At 39.1% G+C, this 15,422-nt stretch overlaps 1 protein-coding gene across 1 annotated transcript in view; it reads left to right on the forward strand.

Moving 5' to 3' along the window:
- Positions 1 to 15,422, forward strand: part of LOC130844427 (rho GTPase-activating protein 20-like) — a 145,510-nt gene that overhangs the window by 8,500 nt on the left and 121,588 nt on the right. Inside the window, exons 5-10 of the mRNA XM_057720676.1 lie at positions 265 to 349; positions 4,119 to 4,196; positions 6,635 to 6,701; positions 9,229 to 9,429; positions 12,099 to 12,274; positions 13,661 to 13,822. Of these exons, the coding sequence (XP_057576659.1) occupies positions 265 to 349; positions 4,119 to 4,196; positions 6,635 to 6,701; positions 9,229 to 9,429; positions 12,099 to 12,274; positions 13,661 to 13,822 (769 nt within the window). The remainder of the gene's footprint in view (positions 1 to 264; positions 350 to 4,118; positions 4,197 to 6,634; positions 6,702 to 9,228; positions 9,430 to 12,098; positions 12,275 to 13,660; positions 13,823 to 15,422) is intronic.

The following is a 15,422-nucleotide window of genomic DNA, read 5'->3' on the forward strand; positions in this document are numbered from 1 at the left end:
TCTAGGCAGGAAAGCTTTGAGGACTGGATCTGCTGCCCACATCTCACATGACAAAGGAGACCTGTTATTTTCTGGGTCATATCTTATTTTCCGGAAACATTTTTGCATATTTTCTTCCAACCCCTAATTTGATTTTGTTGAGTCTATCTATATGCTTTGAGACTAAAAAAGACTATTTAAAATATTAGCAACACAGATTGATTTGAAAATAAGCTAATAGCTAATTCGTCTACTCTGTTTTGGGTTATTACTGAATTTTATTAGGTACATCAAGTTAGCCAAAGAGAAGGACCAGCCAAAAAGCATTCCCCTCAAAATCTTCACTGAGGACATCAAGAACTGTGCCTGTGTAAGTGTTTTTAAGATCAAACATGAAATTCCAAGTTCTTGGCTTAGCAAAATGAAACTGATAGACATATACAGGAGAGAGAAAGAGAGAGAGAGAGAGATGGGATGGGTGGGAGGGAGGGAGAATGAAAGAGAGTGGAAAGAGAGAGGGAGTATTTAGAAAGTACTATGTGGGAACATGTATTTTCCTATAAAAATGTGTGTCTACACACACACACACACACACACACACACACAAGGGTGAGTCAGAAATGATCTGCACTCTGGCTGTAGAATTTAACTTTCAGAAAAGACAAATACATCATTTTTCGATGTAATCTCCTCGCTTTTCAACACACTTTGTCCATCTGTCAACAAGCTTTCGTATTCCCTCATTAAAAATGTTCAAATGCACTGCTGTCTTCACTTCTTCATCAGAAGTGAATCTGGCTCCTTCTTGATGGCTAACACTTGTGTGACCTTCCTTGAACTCCTCTATCCATTCATACACACTTCGTCACAACAAAACACTTTCTCCATACTGCGCACAAAGTCTTCGATAAATATCGGCACCGGGTACACCCTCAGACCACAAAAAACAAATCACTGCACGCTGCTCTTCTTTTGTGCAGATCACAAGTGGGGCATCCATTTTTGCTTGCACTGCAGTTACAAATGAACTGATGTAACACGTTCACACCTCCACACCAGTGACTGGGGAGACAGTAGCCTTGAACAGAAAGCGCTGATAAGACAGTACAGCCAACAGAAGTTTTAATATAACCGGAGTGCGGATAATTTTTGACTCTCCCTCATAAAAAGTGAATCCTAGGCAATATGAAGCAAGAGGAATCCACGATAGCTACACTGTTTAAGCATGGAAAGAATACTGACCGTTAAGTGTCCATAATATTTCTCTGGATTCTTCTAATAACGACTTTAGTGGTTCACTGTAATAAAGTAATTTTCATAAGCAGGTATTTCCTATTGAAATTAAACATTTTTTCTTCTAATTGTTGCTACTTACATACATTGTGGTTTGGATTGTTTCCACAGTTTTTTTTTTTTTTTCCTGTGATGTTTTTATTTGGAATAATTGCAAACTTACAGAAAAGCTACAAAAATAAAAATAGTGCAAAGAATACTCCACATACCCTTGACCTAGATTCATCTATTTATGAACACTTTGTTCCATTTGCTTTATCATTTCTCCCTCCCTCTCTCTCTCTCTGTAGGTGTATGTGTCTAACTATTTTTGAGGGTCATACATACACCATGGCCCTTTATGCTTAAATACTGAGGTATCTCCTAAGAATGAGGATCTTCTCTCATATAACCACCACACAGTTATGACCTTTACTAAATTTAACATTGATGTAATACTTTAATCAACCATTCATGTTCCCATTTTGTCAGCTGACCTCAGTGCTGTCCCCTTTCCAGTACAGGATCAAGGGGATGGTGTTGCTTTTAGTCATGTCAAATGCAGAAGTCTTCTGAAAGGTCTTTCATTCTGAAGAATGTCAGGATCGAATTGAGCTGAAAGGGATGACACTCTGAAATTACCAGCATATTTCTACCTGATTTTCTTTACGCTGTTGGAGAAAAAAAAAAAGTCACACCATTAGCCCCAGTTATCTGTATATAATTTAATTTCTGAACGTGTACTGTAGTAGCCAAAACATTTACAGTGACAAGATATTCTGGGTATTTTTTATGACATTCTGTTCTGCTCTAGTTTACAGTAGCTCTAGATCACACAAAATAGTATTTGCAGACAGAAGAAGAGGTAGTTTAAGACAGTTATTTCCTGGCCAACAGCAAAAGCCATGCAAATATTCTGATCTGTTTCTGAGCACCAGATAAATGCAATGGTTGAGGGAGATGAGACTAGAGAGTTCTCCTGTAGCAAAGCCCACTCTTTATCTCTGCCAGCTTTGATTTGTGGCAGCGGGTTACACTCAGAATTTTTCACAGAAAATCACCTTGAAATTTTAAAAAATCAACTTTATATATAATTTACACAAAATAAACATTTCTGATGTTTTTCATTCCTGAAGATCCAAGTTTCCCTCTGGTACTACCTCATTTCATCCTGAGGAAACTGTCCTTAGCTTTTCTTGTACAGATCTGGTGCTAACAGATTTTCTTAGTTTCTTTTATCTAAAAATGTCTTTACTTTGGGAGACTTCCCTGGCAGCCAAGTGGTTAAGACGTTGCCTTCCAATGCAAGGGGTGCAGGTTCAATCCCTGGTCAGGGAGATAAGATCCCACGTGCCTCAGGGTCAAAAAAAAAACAAAAAACATAAGACAGAAGCAATATCGTAATAAAGTCAATAAAGACTTTTTAAAAAGTCTATCTCACCTTAACTCTTGAAGGCTATTTTTGCTGGCTATAGAATTTTGTTTGCAAATGTTTTCCTTTCAGCACTTTAAGGATGTTCCATTGTCTTTTAGTCTCTGTGTTTTCTGATGAGTATTCTGTGCTCAAACATTAATCCCCTGTATGTGATTTGTCATTTTTCTTTGGCTGCTTTCAAGATTTTTTTCTTTATTTTTTGTTTTTAGCAGCGTGGCGATGAAGTTTCAAAGCATGGTCTTTTTTGAATCTGCCTGTTTAGCATTTTCTGAACTTCTTGAATTTGTAAATTTATGTCTTTCACCAAGTTTGCAAAATTTTAATCATTATTACCTCATATTAATTTTCTATAAATTGTCTTCCTATTTTTTTGGAGCAGTTTCTTAATGTGATGTGTGGTAGAGCTATTATAAATACCCTATTCACTGGCAGAGTTTGGAATGGAACTGGAATCTTTAAAATTTTCAATCTCATTTCCTAGATTCATTGATTTTATTTAATTGACTCAACAGATTTCTTTTTTTAATTAATTAATTAATTTATTTATTTTTGGCTGCATTGGGTCTTTGTTGCTGTGCACGAGGGCGTTCTCTAGTTGCAGCGAGAGGAGACTACTCTTCATTGCAGTGCGCAGGCTTCTCATTGCGGTGGCTTCTCTTGCTGCAGAGCACAGGCTCTAGGCGTGCAGGCTTCAGTAGCTGTGGCACACGGGTGGAGCAGTTGTCACTTTCGGGCTCTAGAGCGCAGCCTCAGTAGTTGTGGCACACGGGCTTGGTTGCTCCTCGGAATGAGGGATCTTCCCTGACCAGGGATCGAACCTGCGTCCCCTGCATTGTCAGCTGGATTCTTAACCACTGTGCCACCAGGGAAGTCCTCAACAGATTTCAATCATGAAAATCTTAGTACCCATGATACCTGACACAGAGAAAGTACTCAATAAATAGTAGTTTTTTTAGAAATATATTTTACAGCCAGCTCTTATTCTAATTTTACTAATTTACTTTACTATGTAATTGCAAAGCAATAAAACCATACTATAAAAACACAACTCAGGAAGAGAGAAGAGGGTCCAGATCCTTCTTTTTAAACTATCCTTCCTCTATTATAGACACAGCGTTAAGGTGCTGAAGACCAGCCCATGTGCCCTCTCAGAATTCTGTCTTTCTCTTTCTTACTTAAGCTTCTATATTTTGTGTGCCACAAATCCTTTAAGAGAAATATCTGTTTTACTGAAATGCTTTCTCCTAGCTAGCTTCATGTTATATAAAGAAATGGAAATCAACTATAATTAGGGGTTTGTGTTCTACATGCGCTTTACATTGTCATTACCTGAAAACAAGCTTTGCCTTTAGAATATGGATAATAATTTGACAATAGTTATTTACTCACCTGTTTAAAACTTATTTATAGCAATTTTTCTTGCTTCTTGCAGTCTGTAACTATAACAGTAACAAATTCAGACACAGTGAATGATGTTATCAACATGTCACTTTCAAAGCTAGGAATAACTGTAAGTACCTGAAAGTTATTTTTAGTTAAAAACCAACTTTGATTTTTGAGATTCGTGTGTGTGTGTGTGTGTGTGTAATGTACCTACCATCATAAGACAGCTGATTATTACAGATATGTAAGTCATATTTTGTCCCCTAAATTTAGAAGTTGAAGGCAGCAAAGCTATATTATTAGCCTATGCATGTTATTCTTGTATTCTCATTTTAAATTTTATGTGAGTTGAAAGTCACAGCATAATGAAATCGGGCTATAATTTTAGAGTGCTAATGAAAACATGTGCGTTTTATTGTCTATATTATATATATAGACAATAAAATATTATAAGATTCTAAACATCTCCTCCTCTCTAGGACTGTTCTTTCTGTATCTTCATTCCTGATTCCTCTAGTCCCATCCCTATTTATCCTGATTGCCACCTGAGGACTCAATCTCAGCATCAGAAATCCTAAATGATATGTTTTGTTGTAAATTTGACATAAAGACCACCTGGCTAGACACTACATCCCCTTGATGCAGGTCCTGAGAACTAGATGGCTAATGCCACCTGTGAACTGGTAAAGAAGATAAGTTCTGAGTAAGACCATGGATCTGGGGGCATCTGTGTACACATCACTTTCATCTTGTTTTGCTTTCAAGTGTCTGTTCCTTTTTTTTTTTTTTTTGATATTTTGATTATTTTATTTGTTAAAGCTCTTTATTGGAATATAATTGCTTTACACTCTTGTACCAGTTTTTGAGGTACACCAAAGTCAACCAGCTGTATTTATACACATATCCCCATATTCCCTCCCTCCCGCGACTCCCTCTCCTTTATGTTTTGATAGGACTGTTATGGCTTGTAAGAATTTTTTGGTGAAAGAGATGGCTATGGGGATGAGGGTGCATAGGGGAAAAGAGAGGGAGAGGGACATTCAGGTGGATAGAATTGAAAAAAGCACTTGTAAAGCACGGCTCCTTATATAAAATTTATATATATACAAATATGAATATATATTTATATATATATATACATAAATGCGAAAATGTCTTGCTATTGTGAAATGACATAATTAAAATGTTTGTATTTAAGTTTTGTCTGACTCAGTGGTGTAATAAAGCCCCTTAAAAACTCAGGGCAGCCAGAATTTGATATAAGAAAGCGTTGATTCTGTAAAAATGGAATTTAATAATACATTATAAATAAAATTGAATTTATATGCACTGGGTGAAGTACCCCTCTGCATTGATTTCTAACCTATTTGATACGTATGTCCTGAATAAGAATTAAATCTTACAAGAGAGTGGTTTTAGGGATAAGGCTGGGGAGACTGATTAATGTTAGAGCTCATTTTATTTCATTTTTGTAATTTTCCTTTGCTTAAAGTGATCAATCTCACTAGACAAGAAAAAATTTCTATTTTAATGAAGAATTGGGGTTATTTGTTATTATATGTGTATGCCTGATTTAAGGGATTCCAACACAGTTTTTTCAATCTTTACCTTAAAAGAAAAGATTTTTTATTAGCTTTCACTTCTTATTTGCAATACAATTTTGAGCAGGTTTAGCTCTGTGTGTGTGTGTGTGTGTGTGTGTGTGTGTGACTGCTTCCACTACCTGGGACCTTGCCTCCTTCATGGCAAGGCCATGGTTTTTAATCAGAAGTCAAGGGCAAGCATAGTACCTATCACCAGCAACTCTATTTCAAACATTTTTTTGCTTTATCCTCTCCTGGAGGACTCTTTAATTCAGCATTTTTTATAATTTAGGCTTGTTTCAAATGGGATATCCAATATTCCTAGGCAGTGATTGTTTTCTGCATCTGACACTCTCTAGGCTACAGTCCTTGTCCCTTCTCTCCCTTGAATGGCACTCATCTACATCAGAGCCAGTGGGCTGACTTGATTCTGCCATCTACTCAAAGCCTCTTGGGCATCTGTCTCCTTTTGCTCATGGTTGATGAGCTTATGATGCCTTTCAAGTTGTACTTTGCTCAGGAATGGTCATGGCAGAGTGTGTGGCTCTCTGGACAACATGCTTGTCTGGGCTGGGATATTCGAAGCCAAAAGCCAACATTCTCCAAGGAATCTAGAGACAGCAGAAAGCAGGACTCCTGAGATTAGACTTCTCCTCCACAGCGAAGGGGCATTACTGCGATTTTTTTTATGCCATGGGCCGCCCACAAAGTGAGGGGCTAATTGCACTGTGGTACCATAGATCCCCACCCTTTACCAAAAAGGACAAGAATCTCAGAAGGTCCACTGGAGGCTGCGAAAGAGACAGGAGATACTGAAATCAGCATTGTTAACTCAAAAATTGTAGCCACCCCCATGCACCACATAGCATTTATACTGCCTCAAATTCTTTCTCTTTGGAAGTATAAAAGTGCTAAGGAAATGGGTTCTTCAAGTACCTACTGGGAAGATTTGCTGTGACACACAGTTCTTTTTGTCTCCAAGGGCTCTGAGAAAGATTACCAGCTGTGGGCCCGTTCTGGTAAGAAAGAGGCCTCATACCCACTCATCGGTAAGTGTCAGGGAAAACCTAAGATGGGGTTGATTGGGTTCAAAACTGTAACTCTAAAGTCTCAAAGTAATAGCTGATCAGTCTTGAACTTAAATACCCTTAAAAATGAAAATCTCATGCAATATTTATTCATACATTTATTAACTAATTCCAAGCACTTACTCTATCCTGAGCACTAACATCTCTTCATTCAGCAACTTACGGTCTAGCTGGGGAGAGAAATGGGAATTTTTCTTCTTTACTTTTTTCACTTGACAAACAGACTTGTCTTGAAAACATTGATTTACCTCCCTACGTACTTACTTACTTAGGTATGAAAGCAACACAAACTGGAATTTCTTTTTCTCATACATTACTTTTCTTTTCTTAAGCTCTTTATTGGAATATAATTGCTTCACACTGTTGTGCCAGTTTTTGCTGTACAACAAAGTGAATCAGCTGTATTTATACATATATCCCCATATCCTCTCCCTCCTGCGACTCCTTCCCACCTTCCCTATACTTTTCATATTCCAGTCTTGAAGTCCTCTGATCCATTTCCTAACTACTAAGCAGTCTCTATTTTGTGAGACTCTTCTAAAATCCAGCCATGCCTCTGTACCCGAGTACATTTATTTAATAATCTGCTCTGTGCCCAAAACTTTTCTCAGCATCATAAAGAGAATGAGATAATCACACTCAGATTCTTCAAGTCTTCACTGACTAAACCACCTGTACTTTGCTGTTTCTCAAGCTGTTTACCAGCATTGCTCTTGAGGTTTTTGATACATAGATTCCATCTTTCCTACAACAGTTATTATATAATAGTTAGAAATAATAATAATATAATAATAGCTAAAAATAATCTAGCTTTTCTAAAGCTAGGAAAGACTTGCTTTTCTTAGATCAGCAAGTCTGTTCAGTGTGGTCAGTGAAAAAAGGAGGGAATAAAACAAAGGAAAGGACAAAACCTGTAGCAGAACTTGCAATACAGTAACGGTGACAATGATTTCTGCTAGAAATCTTAGAGCATTCCCTCTTTTTTCTTTTTTTAATCTGTTCAATAATCCTGTGAGGCTTTTACTCTTTCAAGTGACCTGAAGAACGTTTTCAAGTGATCTAGAAAATCTAATCAACTGAGCTTTTTCTGTGATATGTATATTCCCAGTCTCAGAAATACATGGAGTCACCAAGCACCAAGCTGAGGACAAACTCCCCTCACCTATTTCATGTGTTTTTCTTTTTTAATGTTGACATTTTTGTAAAAGTCCACCAGCAATAAGGTGAAAAAAATCGAATACTTAAATATATTTATTTTAATGAAATGCATTCATTTAAACAAAACCATGTAAATGACAATCTTTAGGCTTAGAACAGCTTCACGCACCGTGGCTGGCTCTAAGGACTCCTAAGAACCTTGCCTTCATGATGCTACCTCAGCAGTCACCCTGAATGCATTTCCTAACCTGCTCTCAACTCACAGTTACGGATTAGCTCCTGGTTATCCTGGTGATTTGGTTGTATTTTATTGCTGTCATGGAAGCTTCTTTTGCTTTAAAGGATGGAAGTCACTGTGATTCTTGCTCTGACCAGAACGCTGACATTGCACTTATGTTAGATGAAAAGCAAAAGCAAGAGCTCCCCAAGTTACATTCAATAATAAATCAGAAACAAAAGAAAAGGAACTTTCCTTCTATTCTTAAAAAATGAAATCCACGTCACAACACAGGGTCTTTGGGCATTCTATGGAGAGGAAGCAATGTAAAGCATGAAAGAGCAAAACAAATCACTTGGCAGGCAACTCCTGAGGATTTCTGGTGCGGTTTTCCACTCTGTAAACACTGGTTTGCACTTTGCTTCCGGGTTTCCACCACCGCGCAGCCTTGCCTCTGATCACTGCCTCGCAGGAACCCCCCCCACGGAGGGAAGGCAGCAATGGGAAGGAAACATAAAGGCAACCCACCCCGCTGCTCTGGAATAGCTCTGGCTGTTGAACTGACAAAAGGAAATGAAAAATCTGTGTGTTAAACTGACATGTGTGAGAGAACAGTGATCATAGCAATTCTTAACGTATATAGTCCAATCATTTTAAAAATATTAAGCACCAATGTTTATTCATATATTTACTTTGCTCCTTATCAGTCTATGTGAGGGTGAGCATTTCAAAGGAAGAACGTAAGGCTTGCCTGAGATGTACAATCTAGTGAGTGTCAAGGCAGAAACTAGAAGGCCTTCAATATTCTCAGATGGAAACACAACAAAAGTCAACATTGTGCAATGCAGGGATGGATATATACATTCCAAACCAAGCAAGGTGTCTCAAAACATTCTTCTCTTTACTATTTAAACTCATTTGCTTGGGCACCTGCTTTTTGCAGGGTGTCCCCCATGACAGTGCACATCCTACTCAGAAAGTACAGCCTTCTCTACCCAGAAGCCCCAGAAGAACAGCAGCCACACCAGTGTGGGGCACTTGCTCACGGTAAGGTAGGTCTGACTGTACCCATCATATCAGCCTGAATCTATATGTAGATTTTTCTCCACATAGGGCATGAACATCCCTATGGAATTAAAATGAGCCATCTTCCAGCTACTGTGCTCCTGCAGCGGGGATCGGAGGACTCCACCTCTCCTTCTGCCCTCCAGGAGGCCTTCCCACTGCAGCAGGAGTCCCAAGAGATCCAAGGCCGGTTTATCCTGAAACCCAAGCACACAGCCAGGAACCAAGCCAGGAATCAGCAGGGGAAAGGTGAGCCCCTTCCTTTCCTGTAAGTGTCTTCCCTTGGCTCTTGTCTCTCCTGCTGTAAACAAACTCATGACATACAGCCAATTCTCCATGTGGGGTTAAGGGAACCGTATAGGCAGGCCCCAATACCCACAGAATCAAGCTCAGAGAAACACCAAAGGTCTGAAATCAAGATCCAACTCACTTCCAGGAAGGTTTTGGCTTTTGGTTTTTTGGTTTTGTTTTTTTTCTTAATTCCTCCAGGTACACATCTCCCTTCTCTGTATCCCCAGAGCACTGCCTACATATAATTACATCTGTACACATCTGTATGTCTTATTAGAGTATGAGCTTCTTATGGCCTGGGAACACATGTTCCCCATGTTGTGTCTAGCATCTCGTGCCTTCACAGGAGGTGGTTAGATGACTGTATGGCTTAGAAAAGACTTCAAATCTATTCTGGACTTAGGCTGAAGTGGCTCTGGGGGTTCTGGTTAGAATTGAACTCTTAATTCTACCCCCACAGCAGTCTCATTTCCACGTTTGCTTCAGACCCAGGTTGCGATTGGAACTGAACGTTTATGGCTGGGGTTTTTAAAAATCTTCCCTCTTGCAATTTTCTCCCCCTACCATTCCAATATTGTCCCACTGATATTTCTTTCTCTGAATAAAATGTTCTTAATTAATCTGGGAAGTACTGGGGCCAGAATAGAATTCCTACTTAAAGTATTTTTATTGTTATGATTGTTATTCTGTAAGCAAAAAGTTTCAAAAATTATATATTTTTTTAATATTCAAACCCTAATCTGAGCATCAGGAAACACTAAACTACATCTTGCCAAGACTGTGTAAGAAAGATGAGGTTGTAAGGTTAGCTTGTTTACTAGTCTCCATAGTTTTCATGGCTATAGCATATATTTTGATTGGTCACAGAGGCAACATGAACTTTAATGTACATTATGAGAGGTCCAACTAAGCCTGAAAGTATCTTTGAGAAAGTATAGGACTCAATGTCTATTTTGCTTTCTGTCTATGCTCATAGAGTAGCTGGATATATAGCTTTATAGCAAGGGATAGAGCACTCTTTTTAGGAGTATTCTTATTAAAGCTGAACAGTGAATGAATACAGTTGTAATACATGAGTACATTTGGATAGCTTTAAAAATAATACAGTCAAGTTAAGAATAGGGAAACCAGGTTGCATAAAACAACTCAACCTATCTAAACATGTATCTTAAACTTCTGTACATGTTAAGGTAGAAAAATCTCCTCCTGGATTTAAGAATGTATTTGCTTTCTTCATTCTCTCCTTTTAAAATGATGGAGGTATACATGCCAGGGCAGGAAGAGCCTAAGGTGGACTGGTGGCATTCGTTCATGACTGCACATCTGCAGGCTGCAAAATCAACTGAAGAATGGGGTGGGGTCTGCTTTGCAGGGAGGAGACTGATGTCTAGGCTGCCTTAGGCTCTCTGAGGGGGGGGAAATTACCTCTGCTAAGGCTGCTATGAGCCATGTCTTGTGTTGAGTAGTACATTACATTATGTAGTTCAATGAAGTGTAGGTAGCATCATTTATGTTAAATTTGAGCAAACCAAAGCTCAAAGAGTTTAAAGTAACTTATCCAACTAGCTGGCAGAACAGGAGCCTTCTGGTTCTCTCATCCAGAACCAGAAGTGTTCCGTCCACATGAGTGGACATGGTGATGCACTCACTATGTCTCAGGAAAGCCAAGTGGATGGGCGTTTAAGGATATTTGGTAAAATGTTGCTCATCTGTTTATTTTCCTACAACTTGGCACCTCTGTTGACTTTTTTAGTTGGTTATTTAAGCAGGTTTTTTAAGTAAATGTTAAACAGGTTACTTAAGCAAATATCCAGAAAATACTCACAGTTAGGCAGTAGAAATTTTGAACTCAGCTTTTCATTGATGATCACTTTTTCTTTAAAAGCCTGTCTTCAGCTTTCCTTTGACAGGGGCCTGGGTAGCTGGGTAGGGTGTTACAGGAAGATGGCCACCTGGCATCTTACCATATAGCCAGCATTTAATGACTACTTCCCAAGGACCCTGACTGCAGAAAGTCATCTATAGAGCTGCCAGAGGGTTGTGGCCACCCAGAAGAGAGGTCCAGAAGCTGGCTGAGAAGTGGGGTCAGGCAGGATGTGTCATGACAGGCCGATCCTTTTGACGGGAGAAAGTTGACCATGGTTGGGTACTCAGCCAAACAGGAAATCTAAGAGTGGGAAGAAACCTACTACAAAAGTAAATGATTACCAAACTCTGCTTGATTTGAATTCCAAATCTTTTTGGCTTTTAAAATGAGATCTGACACCTGAATCCACTGATAACACTTAACATCAGGAAATTTGTATAATACAGGTTAAGTGCCTCAGGACACAGTTAAGAGGCAGTAGATAGCACTGTCTGGGGAACACTGTCACTGGGAGAATCAGTCCTGAGTCTAATCAAGCCTCTAAGTTTAAATACTGGGTTGCAGGATACGTTGAAGAAGAACACATTAACACCACAAGGATGCAAGTAGCCAATTTCAGAATGTGGGAAATTCTGTACAACAAATGACTCAGTTTTTCTCTCTTCCGGCCACTGCAATGAATATGCTGTAAAATGTAAACCGTGGAAATCAGGTTAAATAAACTACACTGCTATTCGTAATAATCTCACTTCTTTCTTAGATGCAGGCCAAAAGACAGTCAAGAAGAGTTCTGCCAAAAACTGGGCCTTCTGGCAGAGCTTCAGGACTCGCCGGGACAGCCAGGGCCCAGCCCCACTGCCCACAAAGCCAAAACCACTCTTTGGAGTTTCTCTGGAGGATGTGTGCGATGATGACAGCCTGCCCACCCCAATCCGAGTAGGTCTCATTTTGGGCTTCTGCAGCCCTCCTGAGGAGGGGAGCTCTGAGAGATCAAGTGTTCTCACCCAAATCCACCCTCAAATGGAGACGTCATTAGACAGCCCCTGGCTCTGACTGAGAAGTTTTGTTAACACTATTTCAAATAGGATCTGATTTAGGTAGCGCAGAGTCATAAGGCAAATACAACAAGGAAAAGATGTTCTTGGCCATTCCACTGGTTTCAGCAAAGACCCACCTGCACCTGGTCAGATCAAGTGTAACGGGCTCTGTGCATATGAATCTCTGAAAACCCACCTCATCCTCATAGTCTCATCTCCTTCCTTGAACTCCATACAAGTCTCAAGTCTCCTTCAGCTGAGTCTACTCCACCTTACCACTCAAAACATCTCACAGAGATTTCATTTGTAATTCACATGCTTAAGCATAAAGATATCCTCTGGCAAATACGAATCATTTAATCCTGACAGAATGTGTCAAATGAAAGTCACAGAGTTTGGCCTCTGTTATCTCAAAGTAGTGTATTGAATTGTCAGTGTTAACATCTGTTCACGGTCCACTATCCCTCCAAGCACTGTCCTAGATGCAGGGATTCTTACGCTATCTATGAAGAAATTTATCACGCTATTAATAGGTACATGCTAGCTCCTACCCCAGTCCTTGCACCTTTCACAGCAAATTTGGGGCTAACTATGATAATTACCATCCCCACTTCATAAATGAAAAATAAAAAAGCCTCAATAAAGTATGTGCTGTGCCCATAGTCACACAGCAGATGAGTAGCATAACAGAGTTCAGAGTGCTTGGATTACCTGACTCCAACATCTGTTATCTCTCTACCCTGTAAGTACAGGACCTGAAGACACAGCAAAAGGAAATGAAAGACTGATGGGAAGGGAATGTGATCAGAGAAGGAGGAGAAGGGTTTTGAGCCTGTTTTAAGAGAGGGGAGGAAATACCGGAAGTAGAAATGGGGTGTACAGTCACGGAAAAAAGAAAAAACAAATGGGAAATGAGTATGGAAAAAGATTTCTACACTTAGGAAGGAGCACCTATATTAGGTAATACTGAGAAAGGAACAGTGGAGGAGGAGAGGATGATTCTACTAACGCCTCAAAGCAGAGAAGTTTGACTTAGTGTAAATTTACTAAAAAGGAAAATCTGATTAAGCAAGTGTGTAAAATGTTTCAGTGTATGAATGTAAAATGGATTGTTGGGTAGAAAATATATTTAGAGACACTGAAAAAAAATTTCAAATTGACTCCAGTCCTTGCAGCTCTAGCACTGTACCCTCATACACCTCAGCTCTGTCAAAAAGGGGGCAAGCTTGTGCTCTGAGCTTGTAGATATGAAATGCTACACAGTTTTCTTTTTTTTTCTCTATAGGATATACTTTACTTTATCAATCAAAAAGGGCCACTCACAGAAGGCATCTTCAGTAAACCAGGTGGTATAAAATCATGCAGAGCCCTAAAGGAGAAGATAAACTCTGGGGACAAAGTGAACTTGGATGAGGAATCTGTTCTTGTGGCAGCATCCGTCTTCAAGGTAGGGAAATTTCTAGCATTATCCACACAGAGTAACTCTGAAGCTATATGACTGGTCCTGCATCATGACTGCCCAAGAACCCTACCAGGCGTAATATAAAAACACTTCACTCACCTCACCGGTTAGAATGGGGATCATCAGAAAATCTAAAAACAGTAGATGGTGGAGAGGGTGTGGAGAGAAGGGAATGCTCTTGAACTGTTGGTGGGAATGTAAATTGATACAGCCACTATGGAGAACAGTTGGGAGGTTCCTTGCAAAACTAAAAATAGAGTTCCATATGACCCAGCAATCCCACTACTGGGCATATACCCAGAGGGCACCATAATTCAAAAAGACACATGCACTCCAATGTTCACTGCAGCACTATTTTCAATAGCCAGGACATGGAAGCAACCTAAATGTCCATCAACAGATGAATGGATAAAAAAGATGTGGTACAGGGAGTCAAGGAAGGGAGGGAATACGGGTATATGTGTATAAAAACAGATGATTAAACCTGGTGTACCCCCAAAAAAATAATAAAAAGTAAATAAAAAATAAAACAACAATTTGAATATAAAAAAAAAAGATGTGGTACATAGATACAATGGAATATTACGCAGCTGTAAAAAGCAACAAAACGGGGACATTTGTAGAGACATGGATGGACCTAGAGACTGTCATACAGAGTGAAATGAGTCAGAAAGAGAAAAACAAATGTATATTAACATATATACGTGGAATATAGAAAAATGGTACAAATCAACCGGTTTGCAAGGCAAAAATAGAGACACAGATGTAGGGAACAAACATATGGACACCAAGTGGGGAGGGTTGGGCGGGAATGAACTGGGAGATTGGGACTGCCATATATACATTACTAAGAAAAAAAATACCAAATTGTACACTCTAAATATATGCAGTTTATTGTATGTTAACTATATCTCAATAAAAGTTCTTAAAAAAAAGAAAACTTCACCAAGTCAGAATTGGAGGAAGCTACTTTGGGTGTTAAAAGCCCCACATGTTACATATACTTTCCTTTTTCATCACACAACACCCTCCCCCATTTACTCCTGAACACTCTATGCAAAAGAATAAAAATAATAAATTTCAAAACACACACTTATACACACAGAGTGTTTACCAAAACAAGCTTCCTGCTTGTAATGACTTCCTCGCCACTAATGAAGGCAAAGTTCATATTAAAGAAAATTCATATTAAGCTTTTGGAAACAGTTACAGAAGTTTACCACAGTAAGTAAACATTTGCCTTACCATAAATCAAAAAATGCTCAGTGAGGCCACTGAAATCGCTGACCATTTCATCTTCCTTCCCCTGTCTCTCAATGCCTTTTACTTTAAAGTTAGTGTAGGGATGACTCCACCCTTTGTTCCTCCTTTTTCCTCCTTGTACCACCTTTGGCATCCTTTGTTAATACTTGTTATGTTTAACCCACCACCTGCGGTTATAGTTACATGGTAACCAGCTCCTACCCACGTGCCTTTTCCTATAAATCTGACTTTTAAAGTGGGTGCAGCAGTCAAAATCAGTTTGGAATTCTGAAAATTCAATAGATTCATACAAAAATAGATTGAGTTTGAAATGATACAGCTG

The sequence above is a fragment of the Hippopotamus amphibius genome, chromosome 2 (assembly GCF_030028045.1).
Source record: "Hippopotamus amphibius kiboko isolate mHipAmp2 chromosome 2, mHipAmp2.hap2, whole genome shotgun sequence".
NCBI classification, from domain to species: Eukaryota; Metazoa; Chordata; class Mammalia; order Artiodactyla; family Hippopotamidae; genus Hippopotamus; species Hippopotamus amphibius.